At 45.7% G+C, this 20,998-nt stretch overlaps 1 protein-coding gene across 3 annotated transcripts in view; it reads left to right on the top strand.

Annotated features, from left to right (window-relative positions):
• The window catches only part of KIRREL3 (kirre like nephrin family adhesion molecule 3), a 727,360-nt gene that overhangs the window by 435,571 nt on the left and 270,791 nt on the right, over positions 1–20,998 (top strand). For all 3 annotated transcript variants that reach the window (XM_073320929.1, XM_073320928.1, XM_073320926.1), the window contains exon 2: positions 20–97. In XM_073320929.1, coding sequence (XP_073177030.1) covers positions 20–97 — 78 coding nt within the window. The remainder of the gene's footprint in view (positions 1–19; positions 98–20,998) is intronic.

Raw genomic sequence — 20,998 nt, 5'->3', positions numbered from 1 at the left:
GTCGCTCTTTCACTTTTAGAACTGGGTCTCCCGAGAAGAGGATGCTGCCTCGTGCTGGGGTTCATGTACAAGGAGAAGTATCGGAGAATGACTGAAGGTAAGCGACTGCCCCACATGCCACCGGGCTCTCCCCACAACCCCTCACTTCTTGTACTTCCCACCTCTGCCAACTTTCTTTGACAGCTTCTACTTCTCCCCATCTCTTTCCCCCTGCCCCCCATTATTATCCCCTCCTCTCCTTTTATTCCCCTTTCCCCCACACGTCTTCTCTCCCCCAACCCCTTCTTCTATCAACCCTTCCCAGAGCAAGTCTCTAGATGAAGGATACAAATGCTTTCTACCATGTGTGTTGCTATGAATAAGGGGAAAATCCTTGTCCCCTCCTCAATAAGAACAAAGATTCCTGACAGCAGCAGAATCAGAGCCCCTGCATGACCCAGTACAGGAGAGCGGAGGGAGGACCAGTAGAGAAGCACTCCACAGATCCACCGGTTGCGCTCTCTGCCCCATGGAGAGGACATGCAGGTGCCACGTGGGCTGGTGGAGTTCTGAGACTGCAGAAGCAGCCACCAGATGGTTTGCTGCCATTCCACATAGAGCTTGTGAATAATGGATTTTTCAGTCCCCTGGCAATTCCAAATAATCGGGGGAGGGGGAAATCATTTTGGATGGAACCATTTTTTTTTTTTATTTTTTGTGGCAAAACAAAAATCAAACAAAATATTTTTTCAGGTCAAATGAAACGTTTCATTTCAATTTTGACCGTTTTTCATTCCTTTTAAAAATAAAATTAAAGAAAGTCACTTGGAACAGAAGAATTAAAACGTTTCATTTTAAATACGTTGAAACAGAATGTTTTGACTTTTTTGGAATTTTTTTAGGGTTTTTCCTTATTGAAACAATTTGGCAAACCAACATGAATTTGTGAAATGTTTTGGTGTTGCCGAATCTGCATTCTTCATTGAAATTTTTTTATTTTTTTTTTGGCTACACACTGGCATCAGGATTCATTACACTGTGTCTCCTGAAACCCAAACTGTGACAATCTTTAGCTCTTACCGAGGCTTATACGTGTTTTGAGTCCATCAAGGGCCTGATCCAGTGCTGACAATGACAAAGCTTCTACAGATTTCCGTGGATCAAGATTTCTTTTCTGATGTGGCAGTCCAGTCTAGGAGTGAGACTAGAAAAGCGTGAGAGGGGTGATATGAATTCTAGTCCCAACTTGACCACTTACTCACTGTAACCTTGGACATGTCACTTTACCTCTCTATGCCTCAGTTTCCTATGTATAAAATGGGACACTTTCCCTTGCCAAGAGATGCTGTAGTGATTAATCAGTGTGTGTAAAAAGTACTTTCCTTGTGGAAAAGTCAGTAAGTGTGCTTAGTATTTTTTATTTTATTCATACACGTGAAAGCCTGTCCATAAGATGGCTGCTCTTCGGGGTAGCATAAGTACTTCTGACTTAGGAGAGCTGGGTTCAAATGGGCAAATCATTTAGGATGCAATTTTCAAAAGTGCCTAAGTCCCATTTTCAAAAGCAACAGGCTAAGTTTCATTGAAAGTCAATGAAATTTAGGATCCTAAGGTCCGGATCTTCAAAGGTATATAAGTGCCTAACTCCCATGGAGATCATAGGGGAGTTAAGCACCAAACCTGCTCTGGTGCTTTAGAAAATCCCATCCATCCACATATGTAGGTATCTAAATACCTTTGAAAATCTGATCCTCTGTGCCTCAGTTCCCTATCTTAAATTGGGGCTAATATTGCCTCCCAGTGAGGATGGCTTCTTTAATGCGTGCGAGGTGTTTGCACACTGCAAGAACCCAGAGAGACATGTAAAGTGTTGTTATATATTCCATCCATCTCCAAAGTGCTGTCCTATCAATGGATAATCCATCCAAAAATGATGAATAATTATGAGTCGAAATAATTAAATAGTAAAAAATGTTTACACTCAGAAGAGTGAATGAACATCCCAATTTCTGGCAACTTCCGCGCTTGAGTTGTTTGTGAAGCAAACCCCAGGACAGGGGCAGCCGCACTGCAGCACCTCTGCGTTTTATGCTAGGTCAGAGAATCAACAGAGAGGGATTAAGGTTCCTAAAGCAGCACTAAACGGGAGATTCGTGTCAAATGCACAGTGAGGAGAGTTTGGCCATAGTAGGATTACTGCTAGGGAAGGGATGGAACGGGTTGGGTTGAACAAGAACTGACCCAAATCCTCAACCTGCTAACTCGTGTGAAAACGACAAATTGCCTTGTCTTCACTAGGATTTTACCTCGTGTTAGTTACCGTGTGTTAGCTAACACCTTTTCCCATAGTGAAGACTCACACTAAGGGCATACTCTATCAGAGTAAGGGTGGCAGAATCCAGAGCTTAGTTTGCCTGATTTCTGCAATATTTTCATGCCCCTTGGCCTTCCTACTAGTGTCTGGAACCAGAATCAGCAGTGTAGAAACATTCTGAGAGGTATTTGAGGTACAGCGGGATTGTGGCAACACTCGGGAATCTCCTGGGAGAACTTGATCCTGCAGAATCAACCTTCCTCTGGATAAGTATCCAACCTCTAGAGAATTCCAGTTATGTTTCTCCCTAATCAGCTAGCTAATTTCAGCGTCAATGTGGTTTTATGTTAGACTAAGAAAAGAGAAATCTGAAAGAACAAAAATAAAGTCTTTGTGAGGGGGAGAGAATGAACACAGTGTATTTGTCTCATTCTGCACAAGCAAATAGCTACCAATGTTTGCAGACAGTAGGCTCCTTAGATTTAAAGATGCAGTAAAATAAAAACAAAGTCATAGGCTTTCCATAGCTACGTACTCCACCATTGATCTATTTGTACTGAAAATGGTCCTGGATGAAAATTCCAGACCCAAACACCCCTAAACTTTGTTGAGTTCCAGATCCAAACTTTGCAGCTAATCTGAACCAGTGTGGACTTCTGAGATCTGGTCATCCTTACTAGAGCAGCTAAGAACCCTTGGTACTTACTTCACTGGTCTACGATTCTGATAGCTTGAGCCAGACTCTTTGGACCAAATACACCACAGGGATACAAAGAGAGATGCTTTGCCTTTTGAATTTTGCCAAATAAAAGATTTTCCTCTTTATTGCATTAGAACGCTAATGAATAGCCCTATTAATAATTATGGGGTGTCCGAAGGAATTAAAAACAGACGCAGACAATGGAGCAATCTGCTAATTATGCATCATGGGGTGTCCATCATCGTGGAAATGGGTAATTACATCCATCACTAGAACCATGCTGGCGTCTAACGGTAATGCTTTTAAAGTGCAGCTGTAGTCAGAGAAATGTAGCCTTGCCTACACACAACAGTTGTATCACTTTAACTGTGCTCAGAGGGGTACAATGCTCAGAGGGGTACAAACTGTGCTCACAGTTATAGAAGTGCTTATATTAGTGTAGCTAGTCCTGTGCAGGATGGGTATAAGTGCTACTGGTATAGATACTTTTATACTGGAACAAGTGCGTCTACACTAGGGGTTGTACCGATATAACTAAACCAGTCAAAAATTACAACTGTAACTGGCATAGTTATACCAGTATGAAATCTGCAGGTAGATCGGGTCTTACTCTTTATCCCCCTGTGTCAGCTCTAGAATGAGTATTCTATGGACTTGTCTGGACTAGAGTATTAATAGTGTTATAGCACATGTTAATTGATTGTCAGTTAACACATGTTAAGTAACATGATTGTAAATATGAATGTAGATACTTCTGAGATATTTGTTCCGATCTGACACTCTAGAGTGTCCATGAACACACATTTGTGGAGTGTCTACATTAGCATTTCCAATTGTGTTAGTTAGCATGTGTTAACTGGCAATCAGTTAACACATGTTACAAAAGCTTAAGTCTAGACAAAGTCTTGGTGTCCCGCAGGAAAAGCTGGGAGCTGCAACCCAACATCTGGCATTACAGAATCAAGTTTCAGTGCCCCTAACACTGGTGATGATGCACACGGAAGAATCAAATCCAGCTATATGGGCTCTGATGCACAGGGCAGAAGAGAATCTAGCTCTCTGCCTCCGGCTATGTCAGCTCTGCAAAGCTTATGGCAGTAAAAGCCTGGTTGGATACAACTCAAGGGTGCATGGGGAGCACGAGAAGGTGCCATTCTGACACAGTCACTTTCTGATTGTCCCCACACTCTGATTAACGATCGGGTGTTCTTTGTGCCTGGATCACTAGGTGGCGTGTGGCTCTGAGTTGTAGTGGGGAATTAAGCTGGTGACGGTTGTAGTCAGAGGGAGAGCGCTGAGCTCTCTGTAGTGACAGCCTTGCAATAAAGAAGCGTTAGAGTTAATCCTCTACCATCTGTCTTCATTCTGTTAATAACCCACTCAGTCAAACACTGCAGACTGTTTGTTAACATTCAGAAACAGATACATAATCAAGAGGAATGTGCCATTTAGTCATTAAGGGCCGGATCCTTTCTCCGGCAGAACTCCCTGTTGGCTTCAGCGGAGGTTCTGTCCGAGCACGGACTAGGGGCAGCATTTCCAATCTTGAGCGCATAAAGCCAGGCACGTAAGCCATTGTATGGCATCCAACTGAATGCCCTGCGGCTCAGAGGTTCTGTGCTCTTGCAGCTTGTATTGACTTCCGGCCACTTACTTAGGAGCCATGATACGGACACAGATGGCTGATGTTACGTCCCCAAGTTTCAAAATTTTGGCTTAGGTAATAAGCTCCAGATCTGCCCTAAAATTAGAAGAACTGAATCCTCTCCCTCTGTTCAGTCCAACCATCCTCCAAAGCCAAAGGTCTACAGTAAATCCCCAGTTCCGGCAATGAGGGCTCCCTTCAACCCAATGGCTGGTACGTGAAACCCCCTCCTTGGTTACACCAGCAACTCATCCCCACGTCAGGCTGGCATTATTCCCAACTGGCTCCCACCTGCCCCCTCCCTGTACTTTCCTTCCATTTACTTCTCACCGGCCAAAAGTAGAAATTCAGGAGTCTTTTCCGCTCCCTCTCTCTCTTCTCCTGCCTTTGTTGTCTTGCCAGATCTATACCGAGTCATTAGCGGCCGTCGCTGCTGCAATCATGGCATTTTTTGGCTGCCATTCACAAAGTGACTAGCGGGAACTATTAAGCTAGGAGGTGTCAGCCTACTCCTCCACCACCTGTTCCGGCAAGCCGCCGGCTGCTAGACGGTGCCCGTGACTGCTTCCCATTTGCAGGAGAATGCACATGCCATGCTCGCTCTCCCAGCTTTCCTTTCTCATGCTCTGCTCAAGCCTTCTGCAGAGGGAGGCTTGTATGCTCCCTTCCGTGGTGGGGAGGGAAACACAGCTGCAGAAAGGCAGGCCAGCCCCCTGTGGAGGGCAATGGCAGCTGTGTGGAACCCTCCCCATGCTGTGAATCTGCCAGCACCCACTTGGCAGAACACTCTTTGCAGCTGACAGGCCTGGTGGGGAGAGAGGCTGCTGGTAAGTCAAGGAAGAGCTGGTCAGTGCAGCGTGTTCTCCCACCTGTGCAGATTGATTTCCATGAAACAAAGGTGCACACAGTAGGATGAAACACTGCTGCTCAGAGAAGCGTGAACTCCTCCTCCATGCCTTGCTAGCCCCATCTCTAGTCAAGGCAAAACCTAACTGTTTTGCCAAGGGTCACACAGCAAGTCAGGGGCAGAAGCAGACTAGAATCCAGGTCTCTGGACCCTATGCCAAGGCTTTGCCATGTTGCTGTACAGCTCCCTATGAATCAGTGACTTCTAGTTAGAATATCGACTAGCACATCACTGGTGATCCCACAGCAGAGATATTTAAGTTCGGTGCACAGGTCTCCGGCAGCATTCTTCCCCCTACATGATAGCTATGTAGAACTTGGTTTAAATAGCATCTTCTACACTTAAGGCAGGGGTTCTGAAACTAGGGGTCGGGACCCTTCGGGACAGGGCTTTGGAGTGGAGCCTGGAGCTGGAGCGCGGAACGGTTCCAGAGCAGTGGAGCTGCAGGTTTTTGCCTGGAGCTGAAGCAGAGCCAGAGCACGGCTCCAAAGCCCTGCTTCAGGGGGTGGTGAGGTTATTACATGGGGGGTCACGAGCCGTCAACCTCCACCCCAACCCCGCTTTGCCTCCAGAATGTATAATGGGTTAAATATATTTTAAAAGTATTTTTAATTTATAAGGGGGGGTCGCACTCAGGGGCTTGCTGTGTGAAAGGGGTCACTAGTATAAAAGTTTGAGAACCGCTGACTTAAGGTATCTGAATGCACTATACAGAGCACTGAGTTAAACAGTGGCATTGCAGCCAGAGGCAGCCATTATGTGCTGACCAATGGTTCCCATGTAGCAATGTACACTGCACCCTGTTTTACTGAGAGAATGAGGCCTGTCAGATATTACCCACTGGCAAACATGTAAAGCAAGCTCTCATGCTGAGGGTGTCATAGTCTAACAGAAGGGATTATCATTAAAGACCACTCAGATATCATGGGGCTACCAGTCAGATCTACAAGTGGGTAACCAGTAGTGGGAAAATCTCCAAAGATTGTGGGGTGTCAAGCACCCAAAAGGTTTAGCTCATTACCTGAAGTCAATACAACTCTCAGTTTGCCAAGATGGGGTACATACCCAACCCATATCACCTGGCTCATGAGATCTGGAGTTCTTTCAGCAGGCCCTGTGAAGTACAGAGCTGGAAATCCCACATTAGCATTTGCAGTTGGTTCCAGTTGGCCAACTACGTTTAGGAATGGAGCAACTGATTTACTGGCGTACAGATTTCTGGGGTTATTGGTCCCCCATGAGAAACCAATAGAGAAACTGGCAGAAACCTGTTGAAGGTTTGTAATGGCATCTACTGGCATTTCTGCCAAAATGAAAATGAAAACCGATTGGGAAAAGCAGTTAGCAGACTGCAGAGTATGTGATTTTCGACATGGAAAGAGGGGCAACTTCAGGCTCATCTAGAGTTTTGGGTGAAGCTTCAGTGAGGGGTGGGGGTCCCCAGTGAGTCCCCCTCTCCCACCAGCTGAATGCACACTGATGTGCTAGTGCAATGCTTTGAGAGGTGAATGACATTTCTTTAAAAACAATCTCTTGCCCTCTGTTCTCTGAGGACAATGAAGAGAGCGGTGGGGAGCAATCTGATATTTGCACGTGTGTCTTTTCAATCTGTCTCCGATGTTTTCTGGGAGCTTGTATAAGGGGTTCAGATAACTAGGATAGGGAGTGCCATGGAAATAGACAAATTAAATGCCTCCTCGAGCCCTTTCTGGAGATAACCTCACTTCGTGGCATTTCAGTGCCTGGATGATGTGCCGTGAGAAGACCATACTTTATCGTTTCAAACATTCCCACTGAAAGCTCCCAACCATGGCAAAAGAAGGCCTGTGAAAGAAAAAAAAAGAGAGACAAATCCTTAGACATTTGAGATCCTGGGGAGGTGTATTGTAGTGCTATACATGAGGTATATTTCCACCCCTGCTAACCCAGGAGAATAGCTAGAAATCGGGACCCCACATACAAATTCATTTTGTGGTCTCACATATTCATCTTCATTAAATATCTACCTACAATGGGAAAGCATCATAGAATTTATGATAATACTTAGTCCTGCCATGCATGCAAGGAACTGGACTAGAAGACCTCCTGAGGTCCCTTCCAGTCCTACGATTTGATGATTCTAATTTTGGCTTTCTCTAGTCAGAGCCAGTGCAGGGCTCAAATAGTAGATGTGACTACAGAGCAGAGTTGAGGTACAGTGGCAGACCTGAGGGAGGGCCTGGGACGGGAATAGCAAAGGGCCTGCAGATCAGGACTGTGATGCATTCGCACTATTGCATGCTGGTCCAGAATTGGAATAGCAGAGGGGATGGCAGATCAGGAATGAGGTACGTTGGGCAGAGCTGAGTGAGCGCCCAGGACTTAGATAGCAGTGGGGATTGTAGGTCAGGACTGAGGTGGACTGACATTTCTCAGGACTGGAACAGCAGGGAATAGTACTGCTCAGAATGAAAGGAACATTGGCCAAGCTGCTCAGGATAGGAATAACAAGACTGCTTCAGTTCAAGATGGACATGCATAGACACGGATATGCAAGTGCCTGGGAGTAGCAGAGCTGTTACAGATGAGAACGGAGATTGCCTGGCAGAATGTGCAGCTGCCCCGCTGCTCCTGTTTCTGGCTGGTGTTATCTGCTCCACACTTTCATGAGCACCAAATCAACACAGTGTGTCTAGGTTTGCTTTTTTTTTTTTTTTTTTTAAGTGCATCATTCTGTACTCTTGTGTGTCCCCAGTTTACAGATAAGATTCAGATTCACAGCGCAAAGAAAAAGAAGGAAAAAAACTGAATTGTGCATGCAGATGAAAGCTGTTTTTATGGTTTATAATTATCTCATACCAGTCATCAGAATAATTATAACTCCTGCATATTAATAATTGAACTGGAATCTCAGCCTGCACCATAGATCACAGAACAGAAAGAAAGCTCATAATGCACCTTGGTCTAAATTGAACAATTGGTAAAATAGCAAAAAGTCATTATTCCCCCTCCCTGATGCTGGAATTAGTGAGATATTAGTGCAATTAGTTGATGCTTCCATTTGAAGCTTCCATCATTTTGTTTCTAATTTAGAATAAATATAAAAGCCCACTTGTGCTGCTGAGCAGACTGTCTGTCCGGTGTAAGGGTAGCTAATAAAGGTGGCTGTCATCAAAGAGAGATACAACATACTCATTTTCATTTGTTTTCCTGTTAATTTGGTATCTTTTTCTCTGTGTGCTTTTTTTTTTAATTTAAAACTTGTAAAGGAAGCAAATGGACAAGAGAGATCAAAAGAGAGACCAAAGCGAATGGGAGCTTTATAGATCCAGAGTTTATCATAAGCCAAAATAACCTGAAGCCAAGGCTGCTCAACTGCACAAAGCAATAAAAGGAAAACGCTATTCAGAGATCATTTAAAGGGCCAAGTGGCTTGTCAATGAAAGGTTGCTCTATTGGACTGGTGCTTAATAGCTTCTCAAACACAATCTGCAGCTCTTGCAGGAATGAAGGTTGCAGATAGCTTTGCAGCTCCACTCTGTGCAGGGAGAGGGATGTTTGTGCCAGTTGAAGCTGGGATGCTCCACTGTCAGGGATAGGAAGGAGAAGTGAGATCAAGTGACAAGATTCTGATCCAGAATCCAACAGACCAAAGTCCAAAGGGAGTTGGCTCCAAAGGCATTTGGTTTGGCCCATTGTGAAAAAGGAACCTGGAAAACTTGGATCTACGTTTGGGTTCTGAAGGCACTCTGATCCTGGGTGTGGCTCAGCCCATCAGTGGCTGGATTGATTGTTACCGCTCGGACTCGCACTATACAATAATTACAATAAGTGTTTCCCAGTGTTTGATTCCATCCCATTCTGCTTCCCTTGATGCTGCCATGTACCCCTGACTCTCGGCCGGGAGCTCTGCAGCTAGAAGGACAATCAAGTTGTGTTCTGTAAGGTAAGGCATAAGTCGCTCTGGGGAAGTGAGCGGTTGGGGGAGGCGGATGATATTGAGGAATTCTCAGCGTAGTACAATCACAGTGTTCCTTTGTGAGGGCTAGAAGGTCCCTTCTGTGGCTTGGCCAGTCTGTCTCTGGTCTCACATGTCTCAGCCACGTCCTGTCCGGCTGCCCCATGACACTGGGATTCTGAGGAGTCAGGAAAGTAACTTCCACTATTGGAGAAAGTAGCTGGTTCATCCAGAAGGAGCTGGCTGCTGTTACACACCAACCCACACATTAGGTCCCAAAGCAACTGGATCTATCCCAGGGGAAGGGGCTTACACTAGCTCACCACAGCCCTGGTTGGGTGGGGGGACACAAACCCTTCAGTGTTCAGCAGATGAGCCTCTCACAGGGAAACATCCTGCTCTGATAACTGCTCTGAGACCCTCCCCTCCACCCAATGTGCCACAATTTATACAGGCCATCAGCACTGGCACTGGAAGGCAGCTACTCACCTCAGGGAATTACAGGGCTTCAGAGGGAGCATTGGCCTGAACTGGAGCCTTCTGAGCAGAATTCCACCCTGAAGAGAGGTAGTCTGGGCAGGAGTCCCAGCCCAAACCTTGTTGGGGGGCGTCCCCCAGACAATCAAACCCACAGCCTCTGCAATACGAACCCTCCCAGCTCTAACGGTTGCGCTGCTGGCCCCTAGACACGTGCCTCACAGCTGCAGGAACCTCAGTTCAATCCAGCCTTTGGGCACAACAGGGAAGAGTTGCCATTCTTCACTAGTAACCTGCCTGTTGAAGGAACAAGAACTTTTGTGCATTCCCGCATTAAGAGCTACCAGGATCCATCGTGCTTGACCTGCTTTTAGATCTAATGGAACCTACCGTGCCTGACAAAGAAGGGGCCCCACAGGAGTTGGTCTGGTCTCATACCTAAGCAGGTTAGTCACTCAGAACATTCTTCATCCATTTGTGAAGGAGCAGGACCCGTGGCGCTCCATTTGCTGCTGGGGGATGGGATTCCCCACAAAAGCAATGGGAACCCGAGCATGCAATCTGCTTGGAGCCATATTGTTCATGATCCCTTCATTAGCTGATCTCCAAAGCCAGCAGCAGGGCACAGTGCGAGCTTTGTCTATAAACCTTGCCACTATATCAGCCATAAAAGGTCTGCCTTCTCTGCAGCTTGGCAGCTGCGTGATGGGAGAGCTCACTTTACCCCAAGCATTGTCGCTTTCATCTTGCCGAGAAGATGCAATTGCAAGTGATTAGGAAAGGCATCTGCTGTATAAACGGTGCTGAGGCTTTTGTTGTTTATCTAACAAAGGCATTTGCAGGAGGAGAAGAAGCAGTAAGCGCCAGAGAAGTTGCTTAAGATGCATCCTCATCAGTGGGGGCCGCACTGAAACATCTCTGATGCATCCCTTGCATGTTAGGCAAACAAGGCAATGATGGAAGTTAAATCTGAGAACAAACAAACAAGCCTGTGCTTTGTCAAGTGTCAGGCAGACATTTTGCCTCTGTCAGGCCAGCTGGAAAGCTGGGTAAAAAGCAGGCACCTCACTGAAAAAACAGATGCTGCTTCTGAGCTACGCTTAAACCAATTACACACACAACTTACCCATGTGCACTTGCAATAAATGTGCTGATGTGGGAGGTATGTATGTGGGCACGACTGCCATCTACTGGATAGAATTGGAACTGCTCCATTTTGTTTCATAGTGCCTATAATGTTATTAGCAAGGTAGGTAAAGCAGTAGGGACCTGTGCTTTTTGGAGCAGAAGGATCTGAATTTTATCCCTGATGCTCCTGAAGAGTGGACATGGTGTGCAGTATAGTGACATCTGTGAAGTCGTGGAGGCTTCAGAATTGTTACAATATTTATGAATTGTATACATTGGTTTGAGTTTAGGTTCCTCTGAAAATACAGAAAAAGATAGTGAACTCTCTCTCAAATAATGTAATAGAATTTGAACATTTCCCCATAATCTTAGATCCACAAGTATAAGATAACCTGTGATCATCTAGTTAAAGGTTGCAGGTAAAATTTTTAAAAATGATTTCGGAAGCTACGTACTATTTACTGTAATGGGACTTAGGCGTCTAAATCACTTAGGGCCAGATTTTTAAAGTGGGATTTTCCAAAGTGTTTAAGAATGAAACTTCCTTCACGCCTATCTGCATCTTGAGGTGCCTAAATACCTTTTTTAATCTAGCCCCTAGTCACTTCGGAAAATGGGAGTTAGGGTCCTGAGTCACTTAGGTTATTTTGAAAACTTTACCCTGTATCATAATGCATACAAAAACGGAGGCAGAGTTAAGGTTATGTGTTCCACCTTAACATTGACACTTCCTGACTTTTGAGTGTTTAACCGTCCTTAATATTGTATTCTTGTAGCTTTGGGCATTTAATTTCCTAGTTTAAAAAAATGTATGGGAAAGGAAAAAGAAAAGCGTGAGCCCTTTGTCAGAATAGCTACTCCTGGCACTGTAGGTTTATCACCAATACCCTGCTCCCAACCTACCTTCAGAATTATCCCCAAGAGCACATGTTTATGGATTTCTCCTCTCCCTGAAGAGAGCTGTTGCGATGGCCCTTAGCATCCTTTTGACAAGTGGGGGGATTTTACTTTCCCTCCTGTGTTTTTATGGGTACCAGGACAAAACATTTCCCAGTGGCTAATATATCATAAGCAATGCAGGTCACTTCATTGACACAGTCTCCGCTAGACCAGAACCTGGACATGCCGGTCTGTTTATACCATTAAGCCAGCTTCAAATGATGCCATAAATCCTCTAGCAAGTCCTCCAAGCATCAGTGATAGGACATTACTGTGCTCAAGCTCCCACTTCAGCTTCTTAATTTACCTTGAAGACATTGCTCCCAAGAAGGAAACTCCGGACTCTGGTTCATAAAGCTTATATATGCATGTGTGAGTGGGTGCATGGACCCTATGAGACATTGGGAACGGACACACTGATTTCTCCAGAGTTTTGCAGGTCCCAGTGGGGTCCAGCAATTGCATTGCAATGGAGATTTCCACAGGGTACAACAGCACCTGCTAACCTTCCCACCACAGCAAACAAATTTCTAGCTTATGTCTGCCTACGTCTTATGTATATTCATTATGGCCCATATTCTCCTCTGGTGTAAATCGGTGTCATTGAAGTCAATGGGTGTATGTATGTTCTCTCTCACACACACGTAGAGACATACAGAGCAGATGGGATTGAAGTCACTGGAGCAATACCAGCTTGAGAGTTGTGTTCAGAGACGCCCCCTTTCTTGTGATAAACAGCAGGTGGATCATGGGCCAACTTAAGCAAATCTACCTTGCAGTTGTGGCCAGAAACTCACTGCAGAATTCACACATATACACTAATAGAGTAGGGGTCAGCCAAAGCTGGAGGAACAGCAGCAGCCGCACCTCTTCCTCCTCCTCTTCTGGCCAAAACTATTCCTGTCAAATTCAAGAAGAGTTTTGGATTGACTGAAACTACATTTTTCATCAGATAAAATGTTTGTCCAAAAACTGCCCAGCTCTAATAATCAGGATAAAAATCCATATATCTGGAGGTGCTCCGAGATTAGGTTGGAGAAGGCCACATGAGCACTTAGCTGGCAAGGGGGCAGACGTGTAAGAAATATAAATGATAGGGAGCTGGTACGTATGGGGATAGACGGAGTGAACTTCACCCCTGTTCAGAGGATCAACACATGGCTTGTGCAGTAGTTAAGTCCTGTGCATACAGGTGAATTTAACCCACAGACAGTAGCATTTAACTATAGTGTAGCAATCCTGCCTCTAATGCCCTATATGTGGGGGTGCTTCTATGTACAGTATTTGATCATGTAGGTATACAATAATTCTATAAATATATTAATGAATCTAATCCTGAAGCATATCGAGTTTCATAACTTTTGATGACTTTTCCCCTTTGCAAAGACCTGGGTTTTATAGAGATTGGGGGAGGAGGAGGGAAATGAAATATTCCATGACTAATAATTCTCATCAATATTCATAAAGGATGAGCTGTGTGGTGTATGAGCCTCTAGCTTAAAAAAAAAAAGAAAAGGAAGAAATTGATATTTTTAGAAGCAAGTGCTAAATGAAATATTTAGGGTGAACTGGAAAGAAACGTCCCCGGACTTCCTCACCTTCAGTTCAGACCAGGACGTGAAGAGGAACTTTGAAACAGCCACAGCAGAGTTCGAAATTCTACGTGGAAGCAGAGAGGGGGTTTTAGTTAGGACAGGGTGTCCTGGTAGAGCTGGGACTGCTTTGCTGGAGGGGTTGGGCAGACCACTGTTGTTGCTAATTGTATTACAGTTGTGCCTAGTTTCCCCAACCCCCATTGTGCTGCTGGACACTGTCAAAACACATAGCTCCCCTGCTACCAAAGAACAGCCAAGATAGGAAATGCAAACCAGAGGCAAAGTGATTTGTCCCAGGTCACCAGCAGAGGCAGGATTAGAACTGGGATAGCCTAATTCCCCATTGAGTTTCTTGCAATCACAGGGTAGCTGGTCCCTGTAGCTAGATTATATTTAGTGCCCCTGAACTAATACAGGTGAGCCCGGTCCAGCCAATTAAAGTGGCAGGGCTACACCCAGGCCTATAAAGGGCTGCTGCTGGGCAGCTGGAGGAGGAATTGATTGAGACAGACTGGGCCTGGGGAGGGAAAACTACATTGGTGTGGTGCTAATTCCTGTGGTGGTTTCCCCTCAAGCAAGTGGGCTAAGAGCTCAGGGAGACTGTCCTGGGGCTGCTGTCCCAGAGAGGAAGCTGAACTGACTAGAAGTGGGCACCGGCCAGAGGTTCCTGAGGAGGGTGGAGCTGGAACCTGAAAATAAGGCGTGAGTAAAGACTTTGGTTGGTTTTGTTAAGAAAGTGACTGGGCCTGGCAGCTGAGGAGAAGCCCAGCCTATAATGTTTACCCTCTAGCCTATGCTGCCTCTTCCACTACCCTCTTTCCATAAAACTCTTTCTGCTCCATTAATCCCCTTGGCGACTAGAACCCCATTTTGCCAAGGGTGATTCAAAAGTTGTAGGTCAGTAAAATGCCATGCACATTGCTGGATCCCCATTTGGCTTTTCAGGCAAGATCATGCAGGTGACCTTCTCTGGTCCCCTTTCCATGTCATTAATCAGTGTCACGGCTGGTTAGGCAAGACTAGAGCCTGTAAATTGTTGACTTAGAGATCTCAAAGGAAAGCCCAGTTCCTGGTATTTTAACATGAGATGCTTGTCCATCACATTCAGCACTGAGCTAATGCCCCAGTATGATACATGTCTTAGAGCTGGTCAAATAAGAATCCCAAATAATGGAAGACTAATCAAATCCTGTCAGTTGGCAGATAAGGTATTACTGTTTCCACTTTTTGTTCAGATAGTTCAATAGCATGAATCAAATAAGCTACCTCCAATTCCTTTCCCTCTTTGGTTAGTGAATACATTTGGACAAACATTTGGTTCCATTTTTTGACCCACTTTAGCAGTCACCTTCCACCTGTATAAACTCCCCATACAATGTCTCTGGAGATGCTATTCTGGCAGGGTTAGGACCGGGGTTTGTGTTGTGATGCAGGAGAGCCTGTGGCTTGCAGATGCCCTGCACATTGTCGCTGTAAAATGTCGTGCTGGGGATTGTGGAAATATCACCTGCCTTCTGAAGTTGGGTGAAGCAATTTAAACCCTAGGAAACTAGCTGATCCCCAGATGCAATCTGATAGCTTGGAATAGAGGTGGCCCACTGTGCGGGAGTGCTGTACCGGATGGGGAGGGTTGGTGACCATGGAAGGCTGGGCAGTACAGGGCTATGTGGGAGAAACATACCCCACCCTGCCTCAAGCCTCCTCCCTCTCCTACTGTCTAGACATGACCAAATCCTCCTCCCTTTGGGTTCGCAACCTGCCTCTCAGCCAGGGCATGTCACAAGTCCAGGCTGGGTGAATAGGATATGGAAGCAGTGGGTGGGGGAAGGATGGGCACGCAGGGCTGGTGATTGTGTGAGGCTCTGTGCCCGCTCTGAGCTAAGGAGGGGCGGGACAAAGACATTCTGGTGCTAAGAAGTGTGGCTAGGGAGCCGAGGGGAGTGGGGAGTATGGAAGGAGCAAGGATATGGCTCTGAGAGGAGATGATTGTGTGGTTGGGGTTAGATTGGGGTACAGGAGATCGAGTTCTCCCACAGAGGTTCTGCCTGACCTTGGGCAGGAGAAACACGGTGAGAGGAAGGTCCAGATTTCAAAGAGATGTCAGCACCCGCCATTGGGGCCAGATTTCCTGATCTCTTAAAAATCGAGCCCATAGTCTACCTGTAACTCTGTTCCCCATCTGTAAAAGGAGGATAGTGACACTTTCCTAACGCTCAGGGTGAGAAGAGAATGTCACTCATGTCTGTGAGGTGCCCAGACAGTACGGCCACGGCAGCTAGGTATGTATGTACGCAGGCTGAAGGTTGAGAGGCAGCTCAATAGCCTGAGGTAGTCAAGACAAATGAGCTCTTACATCTTAAAGCTTCTGTGTTGGGGTTCTGAACATCCCAGGTGACAGTGTTTCTGGTGGCAAAGGGATGCCCAGGGAAAGATGTTCCTATTTTGTTGCTGTGAGCGTTTTGCTTCAACGGATTCTGAGGCAATAAGGCATCAGGAATTTTTGCTGCTCTACATGAGCTCTGGTGCAGCCGCTCCTGGAGCGGTGTGCACAGCGTGGGTCCCCACAGCGTAGGGAAGATGTAGCAAAGCCAGAGAGAATACTAACAATGGCAGCAGCAGTGACACGAGGATTAGAGGGCAAGTCGCACGAGGAGAGGCTGAGGGAGGTGAATATATACAGTCTGGGGACGGCTCAAGGGGAGACTCTCTGCAAGTCTATAAATACCTGCAGCAGTAGAAATGAAGGGAAGAAATTATTCACGGTCTCAGAAGAAAGGAGGGCAAGGAACCATGGCCTGAAGTGAAGGAAGGAGACATTTAGGTGGAGTGTAGTGAGGAGGGGAGAGTTTGGAAGAGCCAAAGCTACTGAGGCCATGGAGCTCAGACCCCCCGCCCCATGACCCAATACTGCTGGGGGTGCAGAGACTCCAGATCTGATGTTCGTGAACAGCCCTGCAGGGTGCAGTGGGTCAGGCTAAGTGACCCCATTGGTCTGCACTGGACCTGTCTATCTGCAGGGGCATCCTATTAAATCCATCGAGAAGGACATGGCTTTCAGAAATGTAATTACCCGGTGATTCGTTTGGAAAGAGACAGCATTGCCAACCCCAGAAATCAAGAATCGGCCCCCCAAAATCCTGAGATTGGTCCAAAAACCATGAGTTTTTTCCTTAAGAATTATAGGACAGCCTTTAATTATTTTTTTTTGACCTCCTGCTTCCCTCCACAGCATGTGTGTGGCAATTAGTGTTGCCAGCTTTCCGATTGTAGCCCTCATTGCTGCAGCTCTCGCTGCAAAGACAGATTACATAGGCTTGTGTAAACATGCTTCCTGATGGCCCAGAGTGCCCAGCTTCTCCGTAAACCCCAAATTTCTAATTAATTCTGCCTCCCAACCCACTCACATATGCCCATTCTCCAACCCAGCAATTCATTATGCACCCCCAGTGCTCACATTAACTTCCCCACAAGCCTCAATTAATCAGTTATGCCACCTCTGCTCCTTCTGCAGCTCCAGGAGTTTGACACCTCACTTCCCCTTCCCAGGCCATATGTAGCCTGGCCTGTTGCTTACAGGAGGGAAGCTGGTGAGAAGGGAGAGAAGGTGCCCTAAGATGCTGGGCTTTTTCTGCCCCTCTGCCCTCTCCTCCAGTGAGAATGGTGTTGACTGCTCCCTTTCTTACCCCCACTCCCTCCAAAGAGCTTTTGGGTAGCTGAGTGGGGAGAGCTCTACTTGCCTCCCACAGCAGCTCTGACTGGCTGCTCTTCCCCTGGAGGTGGGGAAATCAGCCAATCCGAGGGGATTTTCCTCTGGGCAGGGATGGAAAAAAAAATTAGGGCTGGAGCTTCTCAGTCATTGTCAGACTGGCTGCAGCCAGGGCTAAATGGGGCAGGTTGGCAGCAGGGGTGAAATGCACCCCAGTACCGAGAGCCAGAGTGGACGTTGGACTTAGGGGCTCCTAAACCTCGTGTTGAACCTCCACATAGGGGTGAATTGAACCTGTAAGCATAATACATCTGGTGGCTCAGCTGTTGTGGGGGCTTTTGTGTGTAATAAACACTAATTTGTTGTACACAATGCTGTGGAAGTGTGATTAAAGAAGTCAGTCCCTGCCCTAGCGAACTCGTAGTGTAGCACTGCTACCAGATTTTGTACAACTTTTTGTAAGATTGTTTATGCAAATTATTTAATGAGATAATTTGCATGTTTGTGAATAATTTGCATGTAATCCTAAACCTCAGCTTGTGTGGGCTAAGTGGTGAAAGGCAATGGGCCACACAGCTACGGTAAATTAAGTTGTCTGTTTATTGATAGGGCATAGGGCTGGTCCGTCTACATTGTTTTTCAATGAAAAATGGCCTTTTTTGTGTATTTAAAAAAAATGTATTTGTTTTCCTTGGATAACTTTGACTTTGTCAAAACACAGGATTCCCAAAAAGTGAAATGATTTTGGTTTTCAGAGCATAAACTAAAAATTTCAATTTGATTATGGCACTACAATGCCTGATGGGAGTTGTAGTTTGGGCGTCTCTTGGACCCAATCTCTTTTATGGGCTGTGTTCTCCAGCCAGACTACATAACCCATAATGTACCTCAGCCAGGGACTGCTATGATGCACCATGCTGACTCAGCTAGTGGGAAGGCCATGATGGACACTGAGAGACGTAAGCTGGCTATGCACCAGATCCAGAGAGGAGAATGGGGATATGAACACCCAACGCCAGCGCCCACAAGATATTGCAGTGGCATTTCTGAAATGAATTTTTCAGCTTTTGGCCAGAAGTTTTCAGTTTTTACTTGACACTTTCACTGGAAATTTTTCATGCACAATTTTTTTTAATTTGTTTTGCTTTTTTTGTCAAAATTTTCAGCAGAAAAACCTTTTTTCCAAGCCTCTCTAGAAGGGCACGCACACTTCCCACACACACTGCCCTGCAAGTGTTGCTCACACCCATACCGGGGGAATTTCCTCTAGGGGTAAGTGCTGTAGGTTAGAGTCTAAGGCCTGTGCAGATTTCGGCCTCTGTTCTGAGTAGGCCAATTAGCGTGAAGCGTGGTGTTGAGTTTGTCACATGGATCGCGGGAAGTGTTGGTTTTGATGAATTTTTTGTTTAGAAGAAAAAACTGGGGAAAAGAGAATTTCAAAAATGTCCCATTTCAACGTCTTTGGATTGAAATGTTTTGACTTTTCATTTAGATTTTTATTTACAAAAATGAAAATAAAGATCAAAATCTGAATGAAACATCTTGAATTTATCAAAACAAAATGTTTTGATCAGCCTGACACTTTTTTCTGGATTTTTCATTTAGTGAAAAATGTTTGAGATTTTTTCATCCTGATTCAGGAGGGGGGCAAAAATTTAGAATCTTGACATTTTTCACAGATTGCGAAATCGCTTTCCTGTCCAGCTGTTTTATATACAGTTTGTATGGTACCTACACAGAGGAGTGTGGCCCAGTGGATAATGCACTGCACTTGCGTTAAAGCCCTGGTTGTGCTATTGAGTTGCTATGTAACCTTGAGTGAGTGTCTCTCCTCTGCCAGGTCTGTTTAGACTGTAAACTCTTTGGGGCAGGGACGGTCTCTTATTTGTGTATATACAGCCCCTAGCACAATGAGGTCTTGTCCTCGTTTGTGCTAATGTAATATAAATTACAATAATGCCCTTTACAGTAAGCTCAGCACGTTCAACTGGCCCCTTCTTTGTACCACACCAAATCCACTCTTTCCTCCACACAGGTAGCTCAAGACTTGATTTCTTTGTCTGGTTCTGTCCCTCCCAGCTGGTCCCGGCATGCCTTTCATATGAAACAGACCTAGAATTCCTCAGAAGGCTTAATAAAACAGATGGGGTGGAATTTGGGCTTATAGCTTGACAACTAGTTCCCCTTGGATGGAAATATTCACTTTCAGTGGGTGACAATGCTTTGAGCTCATAGCCTTAGGCTCTGGAGCTTATTGCTAGTCCTCTCTCCAATGAATAATACAGAGACAGGAATATCTCTGTGCATACATCTTCCATTCCTACGGGGTAATTTAATGTTATCTTTGGGCATCCTGCTCCTGAGATGAAGAGATCACTTCAAACCTGCAGCCCCCAAGCATAGTCATTGGTTTCAAATGCCATTAAGTTTCATTATAACAAATAAACACTGCAATGACATTTATAAGTTACCGAAGAGCCCAGAAACACAAATATGAAGCAGATAAAGTGCATCTGATCAAAATTACTGCAGGCAATGTTGAGCTTAGTCAGAGCTGGCAGCTGGGTGCCGAGTAATTTATAGGATTGCATAAGGCAAAAGTAGTGCACATTGCTTTTAAAAAATTATTATGATGGTTGTGTCTTTCCTCTGAGGCCAAAATAGGTTAGGTTAGCACCTTGCTGAAGGCAGAAAACCTTCTTTGCTGAAGCCAAAAGCAGTGGCAGCTCCATCTGAAAATACTACTAATAACTAGTGATGGGCCAAAACTGGGAATTCATAGCCCCACTCCCTTCTGCTTTCCGAGGAGGATTTGGTTCCTTGCATCATAGAATCATAGAATATTAGGGTTGAAAGAGACCTCCAGAGGTCATCTGGTCCAACCCCCTGCTCAAAGCAGGACCAACACTAACTAAATCATCCCAGCGAGGGCTTTGTCAAGCTGGGCCTTAAAAACCTCTAAGGATGGAGTTTCCACAACCTCCCTAGATAACCCAGTCCTGTGCTTCACCACCCTCCTCATGAAAGTGTTTCCTAATATCCAACCTAGACTCCCCCACTGCAACTTGCGACCATTGCTCCTTGTTCTGTCATCTGCCACCACTGAAAACAGCCTAACTCCAACCTCTTTGGAACCCCCCCTTCAGGCAGTTGAAGGCTGCTATGATTGGTCCTGCTTTGAGCAGGGGGTTGGACTAGATGACCTCCTGAGGTCCCTTCCAACCCTGATATTCTATGAGGTGAGGCTTCACCAGTGCCAAATAGAGGGGAATAATCACTTCCCTTGATATGCTGGCAATGCTCCTATTAATATAGCCCAATATGCCGTTGGCCTTCTTGGCAACAAGGGCACACTAACTCGTATCCAGCTTCTCATCCACTGTAAACCCCAGGTCCTTTTCTGCAGAACTGCTGCTTAGCCAGTCGGTCCCCCGCCTGTAGCGGTGCATGGGATTCTTCCGTCCTAAGTGCAGGACTCTGCACTTGTCCTTGTTGAACCTCATCAGATTTCTTTTGGCCCAATCCTCCAATTTGTCTAGGTCAGTCTGGACCCTATCCCTACCCTCCAGCATATCTACCTCTCTCTCCAGCTTAGTGTCATGTACAAACTTGCTGAGGGTGCAATTCATCCCCATCATCCAGATCATTAATGAAGATATTGAACAAAACCA

The sequence above is a fragment of the Lepidochelys kempii genome, chromosome 22, assembly GCF_965140265.1.
Source record: "Lepidochelys kempii isolate rLepKem1 chromosome 22, rLepKem1.hap2, whole genome shotgun sequence".
Classification (NCBI taxonomy): domain Eukaryota; kingdom Metazoa; phylum Chordata; order Testudines; family Cheloniidae; genus Lepidochelys; species Lepidochelys kempii.
Note: the sequence above shows the minus strand (reverse complement) of the source record. Positions and strands in the feature narration are given on the sequence as shown.